General features: G+C 42.6%; 1 protein-coding gene across 1 annotated transcript in view; it reads left to right on the top strand.

The window, feature by feature from the left end:
• Window positions 1–1,755: 1,755 nt before the first annotated feature.
• LOC111854998 (polycystin-1-like protein 1) overlaps window positions 1,756–14,122 on the top strand; it is a 46,817-nt gene continuing 34,450 nt past the window's right edge. Inside the window, exons 1-14 of the mRNA XM_023833561.2 lie at window positions 1,756–1,893; window positions 2,311–2,434; window positions 3,981–4,121; window positions 4,212–4,289; window positions 5,932–6,113; window positions 6,209–6,367; window positions 6,523–6,830; window positions 6,916–7,002; window positions 7,244–8,480; window positions 9,324–9,577; window positions 9,860–9,933; window positions 10,377–10,523; window positions 11,286–11,403; window positions 11,765–12,321. Coding sequence (XP_023689329.2) covers window positions 1,812–1,893; window positions 2,311–2,434; window positions 3,981–4,121; window positions 4,212–4,289; window positions 5,932–6,113; window positions 6,209–6,367; window positions 6,523–6,830; window positions 6,916–7,002; window positions 7,244–8,480; window positions 9,324–9,577; window positions 9,860–9,933; window positions 10,377–10,523; window positions 11,286–11,403; window positions 11,765–12,321 — 3,548 coding nt within the window. The 5' untranslated portion in view covers window positions 1,756–1,811. The remainder of the gene's footprint in view (window positions 1,894–2,310; window positions 2,435–3,980; window positions 4,122–4,211; window positions 4,290–5,931; window positions 6,114–6,208; window positions 6,368–6,522; window positions 6,831–6,915; window positions 7,003–7,243; window positions 8,481–9,323; window positions 9,578–9,859; window positions 9,934–10,376; window positions 10,524–11,285; window positions 11,404–11,764; window positions 12,322–14,122) is intronic.

Genomic DNA, 14,122 nt, shown 5'->3' with positions numbered 1-14,122 from the left:
TGTGCCCATTGAATTGGTCTGCTGAAGCCCTAATCAGTAATTAGCAGACTTGGATCAATCCTGTTATTTTCTGAAAACTTCAAACTTTCTTAACAATCCCAATAATGGGCTTCCGGGGGATGGGGGGGTTGGCAGGACAGTGTTCTTGAGAGTAGCCTGGAATTGTCCATATATAGGCTTCAAAGGAGCTGGATTTGATTCCTGCATTGATTTCAGTCATTCATAATAGCTGACCAAATGCAACTCAGCCTTACAGACTCGAGATGTTCATTTCTGATTCTAGAGAAATGCCAGGATTTTTGCATCCTTCCTTTTTGTGAATAAAGGGGGGGGGGGCACTGTTCTTGGGAGTAGCCTGGAATTGTCCATAGGTTTAAAAGGAGCCTATCATGGGTTTAATTATCCAGTTAGCCCATCCTTCTCCATCAGCTTCTCAATGTGAGATACAGGCTGTCAATAGTAGGGATTGGTTTTAACTCAAGTTAACTTTAAGTTATTCTAACCTACTAATTTTGTCACTTAATAGTCTGTGAATTGGTTCTGTCCCTAATATGGATCTGTGGAATTGCCATTTTAAATCAATGGAAGAACTGTTTGGTGAGGATCTGAATCTGAATGACAGTCTCACCTACTACGAAATCAGAAAGTATAGCAAGAGCTTCTGAAATAAATGTGAAAAGCACAGTATTTCAAATTGGTCGGGGAACTAAAACACATCAGAAGAATATAAGATGCAAAACAATATTCTTCTAAGGAGCACTACTGAAATGCATCCTGAAGACAAAGCAGGTCCCATTGGAGGGCAACAGAATATTTTACATAAACTTTTGCAGAGCTCATTTTCCTTGTTCTGCATAACACCAAAGAAGCGCAATATGAATCAGTGATGGTCTGTTAGTAGGCTTAATCAGCAATATGAATCAGTGATGGTCTGTTAGTAGGCTTAACCAGCAATATGAATCAGTGATGGTCTGTTAGTGACGACCCTGAGCAATTGTTCATATTACAGGCAGGACGAGATGAGGACATTTATCAGCAGATGGTTGCTTGCTTTTTTTAATTTGTAGATATAGTAAATGGTATTACAGTATAATGGCAATAAAGCTTTCTTATCATTACAGTATGACATTTACTAACTGAGATCGCACAAACAACCACGGCGAGAAATTGCCTGAATGGTTTTCTTTCTCACTTTCACGGTAACCATGGTGTCTTCCATCCCTTATCGCTTCACTGTGTCTTTCTTCACACCAATCAAACAACAGTTTTAAGGGTCCAATAGAATCGCCAATTCTATTATTGTGTCCTAAGCGAACAAAATCCATTTGAATATAGAGGGTCATAAACATGTGAATGGCGAAAACACAGAGTATAGTTTTAAGATTTTCAAATAAGAAATCGCGCGTATCATGTCTTACATTTATGATCCTTTTCTGAAAACCTGGGATGCATATACAGGAATTTCAAAAACGTATAATCAAATGAATTTGTATTTATTTATTAGTTTGTTTGCTTAGGCGTATTGTACAAAGGGCAAATCTGGGATCAGCGTTTTAGTTGTTAATATATATTTTTAAATAACCAAAGTATCGTAATGTTATGTCATGACATGAAGGCTATTAAAAAGACGCTTCGAATTAAATAGCATTACTCTCATTATTAAGAAAATGGTTTTAACGGAAAAAAACGTAAAATGCACGAAGTTTCGCTGTGATGCGAAGCACACCCCTTTCTCACCTGCGTTTTGGTGCGTCATAGGCCCTGCACAGCCTTGTGTCTGCGTCTTTCACAGGCAGGGAGACGTTTTTAAAATGATTTCCCTGCACATTTACACGGCTCCGCTTTGTTTTTTTGTTTTATTTGTTTCACATATACTGAGCAACAACTCGATCGGTGAGTAGGGAAGATTTTGAAATACTTTTTTCCCCCTTCGGTTATAAAGGCTGCGACATCGTTGAAATGATTTACGTTTGGGCTGCAAAAACTTGTTTATATGGTCCCGATATAAAGTTTGTGCTTCAGAGTTTCAGAAAAATTAGAAATATGCAGCATACTTGATGAACTTGATTAATCTTGATGAAGTCTTGAATTTATCAGTGATCAAAAACTTTATACACTCCTTCTGTCTAATATCAAAATTAATGTTTTAATTTTGAGTATTAATGAAGAATCTGGAGGCTGCTATGCATAGGGCCTACTCTGTTTTAGTTACCTGGGCCGAAGTGTAGATAGTCTTTTAATAGAACATTTGAAAGTCAGAGAAAGCCAATTTAATAAATCAAACGAAATGCTTACTCTTTCCTTACACAGGATTACAGTGGTACTTAGGCTGTTACAACTGGAGCGCTCCTGGTTTGTCAGTCTATCTCTATCCAATGCCTTCTGGAGAGCAAGTGGACCCTGTCTTTTGTTCACACATCTGTCTCGATGAAGGGTAAATGCGTCCATGGTGTGCTTTCGTTGAAATACCATACACATTTATGTTGGTAGTTTTTGGGATTGCACTTAGCCCTAATTGGACATAATAATAGCATACATTACTCTTTTGGAGGACAATAGACTCTTTAATCTTTTATTAGAATAACTGTATTAAGCAGCATAAATAATGAATTCGGTATGAAGTAGGGCAGCACGATATCCCATCGCAATCACGTGGCACATGCGCATATAATTGTATCGCAATGTGATATCGTGCAGCCCTAGATATAGCAAAAGATACGGGTTCAAATGGTTTTTAAAACTGATTGTAAAAGCCATGTAACCTGACACATGTCATGCTTTCAAATACAAATCTGTGGAGCCTTGACAAGGACAGGGAATTGTTTCTTCAAGAAGCTGCATCTCTGCAAGAATGGGTTTGCACGCTGAAACGTAAGCCCTTCAATGCACTTAGACTAAACAACGGTGATACGTGAATTTCACATAGTGCCAGGATGATGTTTTGTGCCTCGGAACTGGACTTGGCAGGGAGAAGGAGTTTATTTGAGAACACGCTCCTTTGCAGGGTTAGACAAAGGGACGGCGGTTGGCCGTGGAAAAGGACACAGAGGGAAGGTATCCTCAATGAGGGCACCAGACATCAATTAATATGTAGGCTGCTGAGAAAAGCTATGGAATATGGGGCAGCAATCAATAAAATTAGCCCCATTACCTGACTGACTGGAAACCAAAGCCCACTACTGGAATACATACTGGTGCTGAACTAAATATTAAGCAGAAGCTGGACAATTCCACGCAAAGGCCTGATATCACATACATAATGCGGATAAAAATTTGTGTATTTCTAAGTACGAATTAATATGTCAGTTTTTAGGATTTGTCTTTATTCAGCGCTAGAGGTTAGAGGAAAACTCTTTGACTCTTTGATGCTAAACTTGTCTAAGCTGTCAGGCATTTTGCCAATATGAGTCTAAATGTCACATCCATAATGCTGGAACTGCTCAGCTATGCACTAACTGGATATTTAACATATATGCTGACGACTAATGGGACAGATTAATATTGTGTTTTTCCCAGTATGTACATACAATGGTGGTGTGTACCACCACACAAACCACATGTGTGTACGGGCCTTGAGGTTTGGGGGGACCCCTGTTGCCCACAAATAGTCACTACACCAGTGGTTGGGGGGTTTCAGGTCCTTGAAGTGACTTTCTCAGTGTGACCCCAGAAACAGGAAAACTTTGAAGATGCAGTGATAAACAGAAAATTTTAAACAGGTTTTGTTATAGCAGGAATGCCGGTTCTTCATAGCAATGTTGTTAATGCAGATTTTGGAGCTGGACGTAACTAAGAGAGTAGAATTACTTTGAATTTTTAACCCTGGAGAAGTACTGTAGCAAGGAGGCTTTATATCATGTTGGGTTGTAGCATCTCTTTATATGCAGTTAATGCTTTTCTCTTGGGAATCCTCAGAAATATTGAAGGCTCATATGAGAGAAGATGCTTATGTGTATAATCCCTGGTGTGTCGTCGTTAAGGTATCAGTTAGCAGCGCTGTCCAGGGAGACATGCTACTGCAGTGACCTACCCTGGGACCGGACTGTGAACGGGCAGCATGACCACTCTGGGAAGGCCAGTGGGGAGGGTGAGCGTGCCCGGGGGCAGCTGCGCATGGCCTGGTGAGTCAGTCGGGTGAGTTAAGCAGTACCTGCACCGTGTGCCGTTTGCCTATCTGAACGCCAAGACCGTGCTCTTCGTCCTCCCTACAGTCTGCACTGTGGCCCCACCAGTCCAGCATCCCCCACTAACGAGGCTCGTATCTCACCCGTGCCGCCGTGTCCCTACAGGTGAGCTCCTCTGTTTTTTGGGAAGTTTGTTGGCTACTAGTAGGACCACTAGGAGGCTTTCAGTACTGCTTCAGCTCCATTGTTTATAGCAGTGTTACCCAACCCGGTCCCCAGGAACCTCCAGACGGTCCATATTTCTTATAGGCAGAGATTAACATAGCTGGCATGCAGGTACGCATTCACCTTTAAAAGTGATACGTGTGACAATCAATTAATGTAACAGTGCAAATACGTATGTATTTTATGTGCATTTGTACCGACATGACAAGAAATTACCGTGCATTTCAACCTCTATACCGCAAATGAAGTACGAATTTGCATATAAAGGTTAAAATGCACGATAATTTTTTGTCATATCAGTGCAAATGCACATAAAATACGTACGCATTCAAGCTGTTGCTGCACGTATCTCTTTTAAAGGTGAATGCGTAATTGTGTACCAGTTATGTCAATCCCTGTTTAGTGAAGTCTTCCAACATGTAATCTTTGCCTTCCTTTTAAAATGTGTGAGGCTGTGTGTCTACTCTGCAGTGTTAGTTCTGAGTTTTTAATTTAGTCTTTTTTTTTTTTCTTTTTCATCTGAAATCCAGTTTTGTTTGTTAGTTCTCAGAGTGGTTTTATTAGTTTTTATTTTAAATATATCTGTAGTTTATATATGTATATTAGTCCCATAGTTCAGTTCTTAGTAATTTTATTTCTAGGGAGAGACTGAAAGTTGTAATGCCATCTTATGAGAGATTTTTACAGAATTCTGCATGAATACGCAGTGCACATTACAGACGCTCCTCTACTTACAAACGAGTTACGTTCCGAACGGCCGTTCGTAACTTGAAATGTTCGTAAGTCGTTATTCGACATCATTTTAAGCGTATATGCAAGTACAAAGAACTAGGATGCTGGGAGTACGCACGCTAAAGTCATACTAGGCGTAATTAGCGCGAAGAAAAAAAAATATCGATGTTGCAGACAGGAAACGGGAGCCCAACAAACACAATTTGGACTTACAGTCCTCTTCTTCGTATGTCTGAAAGTTCGTAAGTAGAGGAGTGTCTGTAGTACATAATATCCTTAAAATGGGCAAAACATATTCCAGGTCTTATTAATGGTGATTCAGGATTGAAAGAATATCACTTTAGCTAAGTAGTATTAAAAACAGTATTGCAAAGTATTTGGCATTGGTTTTAATTTTATTTCAGTTAATTCTGGAAGCAATATTTATAGTTTTCATATAGTTATTTTTGTGTCTTATTTTATTTCAGAAGTATTTTCTTATTTTAGTTTTTGTTAACGATAACCCTGATACTCAGAGTGTTAGGGCTTATTTCCAGAAGGTTGTGGGTTCAAATGCTGTGGCTCACAGATTAGCCACATCACTGTTGCACCCTTGACCAAGGTCCTTAACCCCATCTGCTCCTGGGCTGCTGGCTGTGACCCCGCTCACTGCCCCCCAAGCTTTGTACGCTGTGTACTTGTACATCAGTTTGGACAAAGCATCTGCTATATATATGTAAATGTATTCTCTAAAGCACTACGGCACAAATTTTTGTCAGCCATCCAATTTTTCATCACATTAAACAGATTAATTTTTGCTGTGTTAAGCAAGGAATAAACAGTGTAAAATGCTTCTCTCTTCCAATGCAAGCTGCTCTCGAGCCCGGTGTCTGCCCCTTGGGGTGGATTTGGCCAGACTAGCGGTGTACAGGACGCAGGGCCCGTACATCTACAATATCAGCTTGTCCATTGCGGAGGAGAGAGTGCAATCTGGGAAGTCATTCCTGATGCAGATCTCTGGCCATTTAGCTGCTCCCTTGCGGCAACCCACAGGTGAAGATAACCAGACGTTCTTCAAAGATCTCACCATACTCGGTGCTTTTAAAAATTAAACTGTGTGCATTTCCTTGCTTCCATGGTGCCCTTAGGATTAGAGACCATCAAGGGCGAGAACTTCAGTTCAGTTGACATTGTGGTCAGCTGGACCCCTGGTGAACAGAGCTTGTATATTACCTCAGTCCAGGACAGTGGGTTCTTCAGACTGGCTCCTGAGTGGACATTTAATGAGGCTGGAACGTATCATATAGGTATGTTGTCATAAACACTGGTATGGGTGTAAAACAAAGGTGGATTGCTTCCAGAGATGCAAATATTGAATGACAATGAAAACATTTGGAGAACTTGGATGTTTTCAACCCCTACATAGAGTAATGCTTAATCTCAATGGCATTTTGTCCTCCAGAGGTCACGGCCCATAATGAAGTCTCCATGGACACCGCCAGCCTACTCGTTACTGCCCTCCCACCCAGACTAGAAGCACTGGAGGTGGAGTTGTTGCAGGAGCCCAAAGCCATCCCTTCCTGTGTCCCCTTTCCAGTCCAGGAGACCCATGTCTTGAAGAGAGTCTTCCTGGGAGAGACCTCCACATTCAGAGCCTTTGTAGCCATGGGGGATTGTCTGGACTTCCAGTGGCACTTCAGTGATGACGGACTTTCCCTGCCAGCGGGGCCTGATTGCGTCCCTCAGTCCGACTGCCGGAGCAGCACCGTGGTAAGAAAGTACAGCAGACATACTGCGAATTCTCGGTATCTGAAATCGACACTCTGCCGACCGATTTGTTTGTCACGTCCCACAGAGGCATACGTTTGGAAATGAAGGGATTCACACAGTTTCTGTGAATGTCTCCAACATCTATAGCTGGGCTCTGAAAATAGCTCGCATTGTGAGTATGCATATTAAAAACTGACAGTTAAATATGCAGTTCATATTACTGTGTTATAGCATTCCACCCACCATGCGTCAGTTGTCGTTTCATATAAAACCCATTAAAGCAATAGAAAATAATTCTAGTCATTAAGGATGCAGATACCTTCAAGCCCTTGGATTCTATAATCTGTGCAACACTATTTGATTTGCACTAATTAACATCCACCTTGTTCACATTGATGTGTCACTCTGCATAGGTTGTTGTCCGCCGTTTTCTGTCCAACCTGGTGCTGGGGAACCTGAGCAGGTACTCGCTGGCTGTCACTCAGAACGTGTCCCTGGAGCTGCAGCTTCTTACCACCATGCATCAGGACCTCTCACTCAATGTGACATTTGAGCCTGGTGTCACCCACAGTCACCCGTTGGACGTGGGCTCCTCCACCGTGAACGTCTCCAGCCAGCTACAGCTGCTCCACACCTATGACCCATCTAGCTGTCAGCTCTATGTCCATCTGCAGTATGGCTACAGGACATCGGGGCTCTTTCCTGTATCTGTTTCTGTCCTCTCCCCCTTTGCTGGGCAGCATGCAACTCTACCTCGCCCAGTAGAGGTGTATGAACCCATCAGAAACCTGGGACCAGCTCCATGTTGGCCCTTTGTAATTGCTTCCAGGGTCAGCACCACTTTTAGGGTCACCAGCCAAGTTGACCGCACTGGATCTGCTGTGCAATGGACCGTGTCCAGGGGTAACACTACTCTTCTAAATCAGACCACTGTGGACTGGTTCCTCATCTTCTCCCTACTGGATGCTGGTCGATACATTTTGAGCATCAAGGCCTTCAACCCAGTAAGCACCAGCTCTTTCCAGATACCGTTGCTGGTCCAAGATGCAATATCTGAGCTGATCCTTCTCCCCCTCAGCCCACAGTATGTGGAGACTGGCGCTACTATTTTGGCAAAAGCCTCCGTTTCAGCTGGAACGAACGTTACTTACCTCTGGAAGTTTGGCGCAAACTCAAGCCTCTCAAAAGGCTCTGAGATAGTCACCCATGTGTTCCACCAAGTGGGTGTGCACACAGTGACGGTGACAGCAGAGAACCACGTGAGCCAAGTTCACAGTGAGCATGTGGTATTTGTTGTTCAAGATCCAGTTGGAAACATTGCTCTGTATGCACCTAGAACCACTACAGTGCAGCAGAGAACTGCAATATCATTCACTGTCATGGCAGGAACCAACACGACTGTTACTGTATGTGCCAACAATACCCTTGTGTACAAGAGTAACAGATGTGTGGTCGGAGCAGAGGTGGTAGTGGCTTTGTATCCTGAACAGACAGGACCTGCTCGGATTACAGTCGAAGCCAGCAATCTTGTTTCCTACAAAAACACAACGGTTTTTGTGCTGGTAATGCCAAGACTACATACAGTCACAATAGAATGGACACAGACTCCAGTGGTTGGAAAGTCTGTCATTCTGTTTGCTAAGGTTAATGGTAAGTTACATACAAATCTGCAGCATTGCATTGTTTCAACCAAGCGGTTGAGCACTCCGTGACTGTGACTAGTTGGTTGAAACAAAATCTTGGTCCGGATTTTTACTTTCTGCACCTGAACTATCCACTTCTGGAAATTTCTTAAATGGGATCCTAGTTCTAAAGATTCTTAATCCGAAATGTTTAGGAATGACATTTTACTCTTCCTTTTTTGGCATAAGTTGATTTATTACACAACTACATTTCACACTTAGAAAAGGTGAAAAATATAGTAATCTTTGCAAAAGTTATGAAAGTTATTTCACTGTAATAAAATCCAGTTATAACATGCTGCTAACAATAGTAATATATGGGATAATTTGCAATCACAGGACTCAACAATGTAATTGTGCCAAGCCTCTGGCAGACAGTAATGTGTGAATTACAGAGGTCTCTCCTTTCAAGACATGCATACAATCCTGAAGGCGGGGGTGGAGCAGGGGTGTCACAGCAGAGGGGGCCAACTGGGGGGGTTGGTAGAATGTGCCGATCCAGGCCGGGGGGCAGGGTTCTCAGTGAAATGTTGGGAACTTTGAGTAATCTTCTCTTATCAAAAGGGGCATTTGGTAAAATTTGCCAGTTAGATGGGGGGGGAGGGGGGAAGCACAAGGTGGATGCCTCTCCACCCTCCACCTACTCTGCTACTGTCTGAAGGCCGTCCAAGGAAATGATTGATATATATTTTCAAAATCTGGGGAAACTGCAGCTTTCAACTGCCTACAGGTTGTAAACATTTAATCTGTCTGTATGCTGTGGTGGTCTTCAGTGCAGTCATGCTCAAAGGAATTTTCTACTCTGTTGCAGGCAATATCTCATCCTGTACAAATTACCGCTACACCTGGCTGTTTCCACAAGGCCGCACGGTTCATACTGCCAGTCCAATTGTGTCACTGAGTTGTGACAAACCAGGTCCTCACTTGGTCAACGTGACTGTGACGGACCATGCTTCCTCTTTATCTGCTGGAGTGCTATTGTATATGACGCCGCACAGTGCTGCCCCCTTTCTGGCTCATCTTGAAATTGCAGTTGTAGGGACGCCAGTTCAATTTTCAATCAAGGTAGAAAAAGGTTGTTCATTGTGACCCATTAGTCTGCATCACTGTGTATCAGCGGTTAATGATGTTATCTCAGTTTTATTCTGTTACAATATTTTATTTTATTGTAAAAGTTGTATTTTTTTGTTGTGAATTTTTGCCTTATATATTGAAAATGCACATTGTGTATTTTTTTCTGTTGCTATTCAGGTGTATTATAAAACAATATGTTGCCGTATCCAAAATTTTAATACTGGTTGACGAAAAAGTTGAATTTAAAACGGCCAATTTGTGATTTCTTTCCAGAATGTTCCTCCTGGTGGCAGGCTGCACGTGGACTTTGGAGATGGAGACAAAACTATCCTGGAAATTAGTTTTGAGTATGTAACTGTTGAGACATGCAGCACATGGACAAAACTACCTCGGATACTGTAGATGACACTCCCAGTTTCAGATGGAAGAGTCACCCACTGGGAGATAAAGGCCTAACTTAACCTTCTACTTTCATATGTATATTTAGCGCTGTTGTTGATTAGTTGTCTCTTGTTCTTTGAAGATAGCATGCAGAATTAATAAAGCCCTCTGTGACCGAGGCCCACTTCTTTGTACATATTTTATGGTTCCATTATTTTCCTGCAGAAGGTGGGTTTTGTGTGTGTATTATAGAAGTCTAGATTAGGCCCATTGAGGGAATGTCGTTTTTACGCAGCACTTCTGCTTCTGCTTTATCTTGCTGCTTTATGCCGTCTTCTGATGCGTCTCTGGATGTGTCGCCACTGCAGATCGTCTCTTTCTGACCTCGTGGGTGTGACCTTTATTTCAGGTTCAGCCATCGATACGAACAGGCTGGCATCTATCACATCCGAGTGACTTCAGACAGCCGTGAAATACTGTCTTCACTTATAGATGTTCAGGAGCCTGTGAAAGATCTTGACCTAGTGGGTCCAGACACCTTTACCTTGCCTACCAGGTTTGTGCAGCAATTTATTAAGCTGAGCAGTGCTCTCCAAAAAGATATAGTCTGATTGGTCATCATCCTGTAGGAACAGTTCTCCTTTAGGTCATTTATTTATGTTCTCATACAGAGTGTTCCCTTACCTCATACCCTGTCATGAATGGGATGGGCTCTAGGCCCCCCCTTAGCCCTGTACTCAGTGGCGGTTCTAGACCATTTCAACTGGGGGGGCAGACTGGGGCCAGTTGTTCTGTAAGGGGGGCCAGATGCATTTCACTTTAATGTCCTCTGCGCATTACTTACACAAGATTGTCAGCATTAAGAAACAAAAGACAATTTTGAAAACCAATGTTATTTATGCAATGCTTTGCAGTCACATTTGACAGTTTTTACAGACTCACTCTGATTACTTGTTTAGATTGTCTTGCTTCCAGTGGCTTGATTATTGTTTTCTGTCGTTAACTTTGCTTTTGACCAATTGAAGCGACTCGACCACCCAACCCACCTTCGTTAAGAAAATGTGCTTATGCTTGTGTTTCCCCTGTTCCCAGCACACAAAATCTTAGATCACATATTTAAATGCAAATGATAATAATAGTAATAATAATTAATTTATTTCAGACCCTAGAAGCATATGTATTTAGGGGGGCCACAGGGGGGGGGGGGGCATCCATGTTGTCACAGGGGCACTGGATCCCCTATAAATGCCCCTTCTGAACTTGATAAGCAGTTAGAAGATGGATGGATGTATTTACTAACCCTGCTGTTAAACTGCAGCCCATCGAACGACTCTCTAATTACCTGGATTGCAAAGGTGTCTCAGGGGTCAAGCTGCCTGTACAGGTGGAGAGCTACCGGGGGGAAGAAGAACGTCTCCCACTTTGGATCGGATCAGGTCTGTATTTTATTTTATTCAATATCAAGTGTAACAAGATGACGCAAATTTATTGTGAAATCAAAGTTTTGTTCACACCTCAAAGAAACATCCCAAATTAAAACTCAGTAACTTCTCAGTCCAAGAATGAGGAAGCCAAATCCTAAGCTAACTAATATATATATTCTTTTTAAATATCACGTTACTTCTTTTAACTGCACTGCAGACTGCATTCATTGTCATAAATAGGACAAAGAAATAATATTAAGGTCATTTTATGGATGATAGGTCATGGTGGGTCAATTATCAAACTGTAGGAGGGACATTATGACTTAGCAATGGTCTAGTGTGCAAACCCACTCTCCTCTTCAATCTGTTCCAGTTCACTACAGTGCTGAGTGAGCCCGCCCAGCTCAGGGTTGAGGTGTCTGTGACCAATGAGATTAGTGGATTGACTGCAAACATCTCCACGCACGTCATGTACCCCATTATGAGTGTGTCCCTGAGTGTCACCCAAGCCGTCTTGGGCCAGCTCAGCCATGTGACGTTGAAGATGGCACCACAGCAGGACTGCGACCTCTCGCTGGACTTTGGAGATGGGACGAAGCTTCAGACCTCCTCGCGCCTGCACCCGCCCCGGACGGACTGCTCCCAGGGCCGGCCCTGTTCCTCTGTCTTCTTCTTCTCCCACGTGTATGAAAGTGTGGGTGTGTTTGGCCTTTCCGCCACTGTGTCCGGTGCTCTCGCCGTTGTCATGGAGACAGCGGGGGCAGCTGTGGGAGAACCCACGGGAGGCGTCCAGCTGGTCTTGACCTCGCCTGCTGTGATCCGTCTGTCTGACTTCATCAACGCCTCCGCCTCGGTGCAGATGGGTCAGGTAGTGCTGTTCCAGTGGCAAATCCTTCTTCCAGATCATAGCAGATACCTCCACGAAGATGGGTGAGATACTTCAACGTAATGGCAGTTATCCATACCAACTTAGGTGACTTTAAAAAATAAAATAATGCAGAAGGCTCAGAAACATGTATTGCTTTTCTTATTATTGTGGTAAACTGGCATCCCAGCCTCGTGCCTTACGGTGCCTGGGATAGACTCCAGGCCAGTGGCGAATCCTGGCAAGGGCAAGCTGGGCAGTTGCCCAATACAGCATCCTCTGTGGGGTGCCGCACAAATTCGTATTTATATTATGTGCATTTGCACTGCAATGACAAGAAATTACCCTGCATTTTAGCCCTTATACTGTGAGAGAAGTACAAATTAGCCACATAAAGGTTAAAATGCACGGTAATTTCTTATCATAACTGCGTGAATGCACATAAAATAAATAAGAATTTGCTCTGCTATTACAAGAAATTGCCGCACGTATCCCTTTATACGTACAGATCCAGCCGCTTAAAATTTCCCCACTTTCCATGACAGGTCCTTGACAGGACCTTGACTGGCTCTTGGCTGGTCCTTGACTGTAATGAGATCCCCCACGATGATGTAATGAAAAAGGGGGCCGGCATGATCCACCCCTCAACTCTCTGTGTGTAAAGTACTTGCAATGATCTATCCATCCACCAGGGAGAGCAGTAATCTGAAGTGACTTACCTGAAATCAGGTAAGATACCTGAATCAGGTATTGTAACTACACTGCAAAAAATGAAAATCTAAGCAAGTACAATTTTCCTATATTTAAACAAAATTCCAATTTCATTAATAAACTTACTACACTGCAATAAATGGCCTGTGAAATTTAGAAATAGTTTCTGTTGTGAGGCAAAGATGGCCTAAAACTGTCAAAATGTGTTTTTAGTCAGTTTATTGATGAAATTAGAATTTTATTTTACTTCCCTCTTTGGAGATGAGGCGGTCCCAAGATATGTCCAATACAATAATTACAGGTCTAAACAAAGTATTAAGACTGATATTGTCAAGCAATGAGAGGTATATGAAAATTAATCAGATTTGAAGCCCATTAAGCTTGTTTGGCACAAGATGAAAGATTTCATCCGCAAGGAGGCCAAGCCAGGTACAAAGCAGCAGCATGTCCAAGAGTTATTTTGGGAGAAGAGAGTGACCCAAGATGTTTGTGACAGACTAATTACAGGTCTAAACAAAGTAATAAGGTTTACTGTGGAGAATAAAGGTGTGTTCTTTCTTTCTGTCTGGCTAACAGCCGGATAGGCTGCTGGTGGCTGCGCATCCACGGGGGGGGGGGGGGGGGGTGATGTGTGAATGTGTCATTAACTTCTCTGCTTGGCCACAATGAAACAATGAGACAGATGAGACAGATGTTTGAAGCGGTCAAGGTGAGGTTATTTTTTTAACATAAGAAACACTGCTTTCAGATCATAAGAACATAAGAACTATACAAACGAGAGGAGGCCATTCGGCCCATCAAGCTCGCTTAGGGAGAACTTAACTAATAGCTCAGAGTTGTTAAAATCTTATCTAGCTCTGATTTAAAGGAACTCAAGGATTCAGCTTGCACTATGTTATCAGGAAGACTATTCCATATTCTGACTATCAAGCCAGTCGGTTAAATAAACACTACTAAACAGTCATTACATACTACCAGTCAAAACTGTTGTTGGCATGTAAATTAGAAACCAGAAGACTATAGTGGAAAAAAAGTATGATCGTCTACCAAAAACATTTATACACTGTATAGTCATGACTGACATGCTGAGGCTGGGTTTGAACCAGTGATCCGGGGAACACAAGCACACAGGCTTAGCCCACTGAGCCACACAGG

Source organism: Paramormyrops kingsleyae, chromosome 15 (genome assembly GCF_048594095.1).
Source record: "Paramormyrops kingsleyae isolate MSU_618 chromosome 15, PKINGS_0.4, whole genome shotgun sequence".
NCBI classification, from domain to species: Eukaryota; Metazoa; Chordata; class Actinopteri; order Osteoglossiformes; family Mormyridae; genus Paramormyrops; species Paramormyrops kingsleyae.
This window is presented reverse-complemented; position numbering and strand designations above follow the sequence as displayed.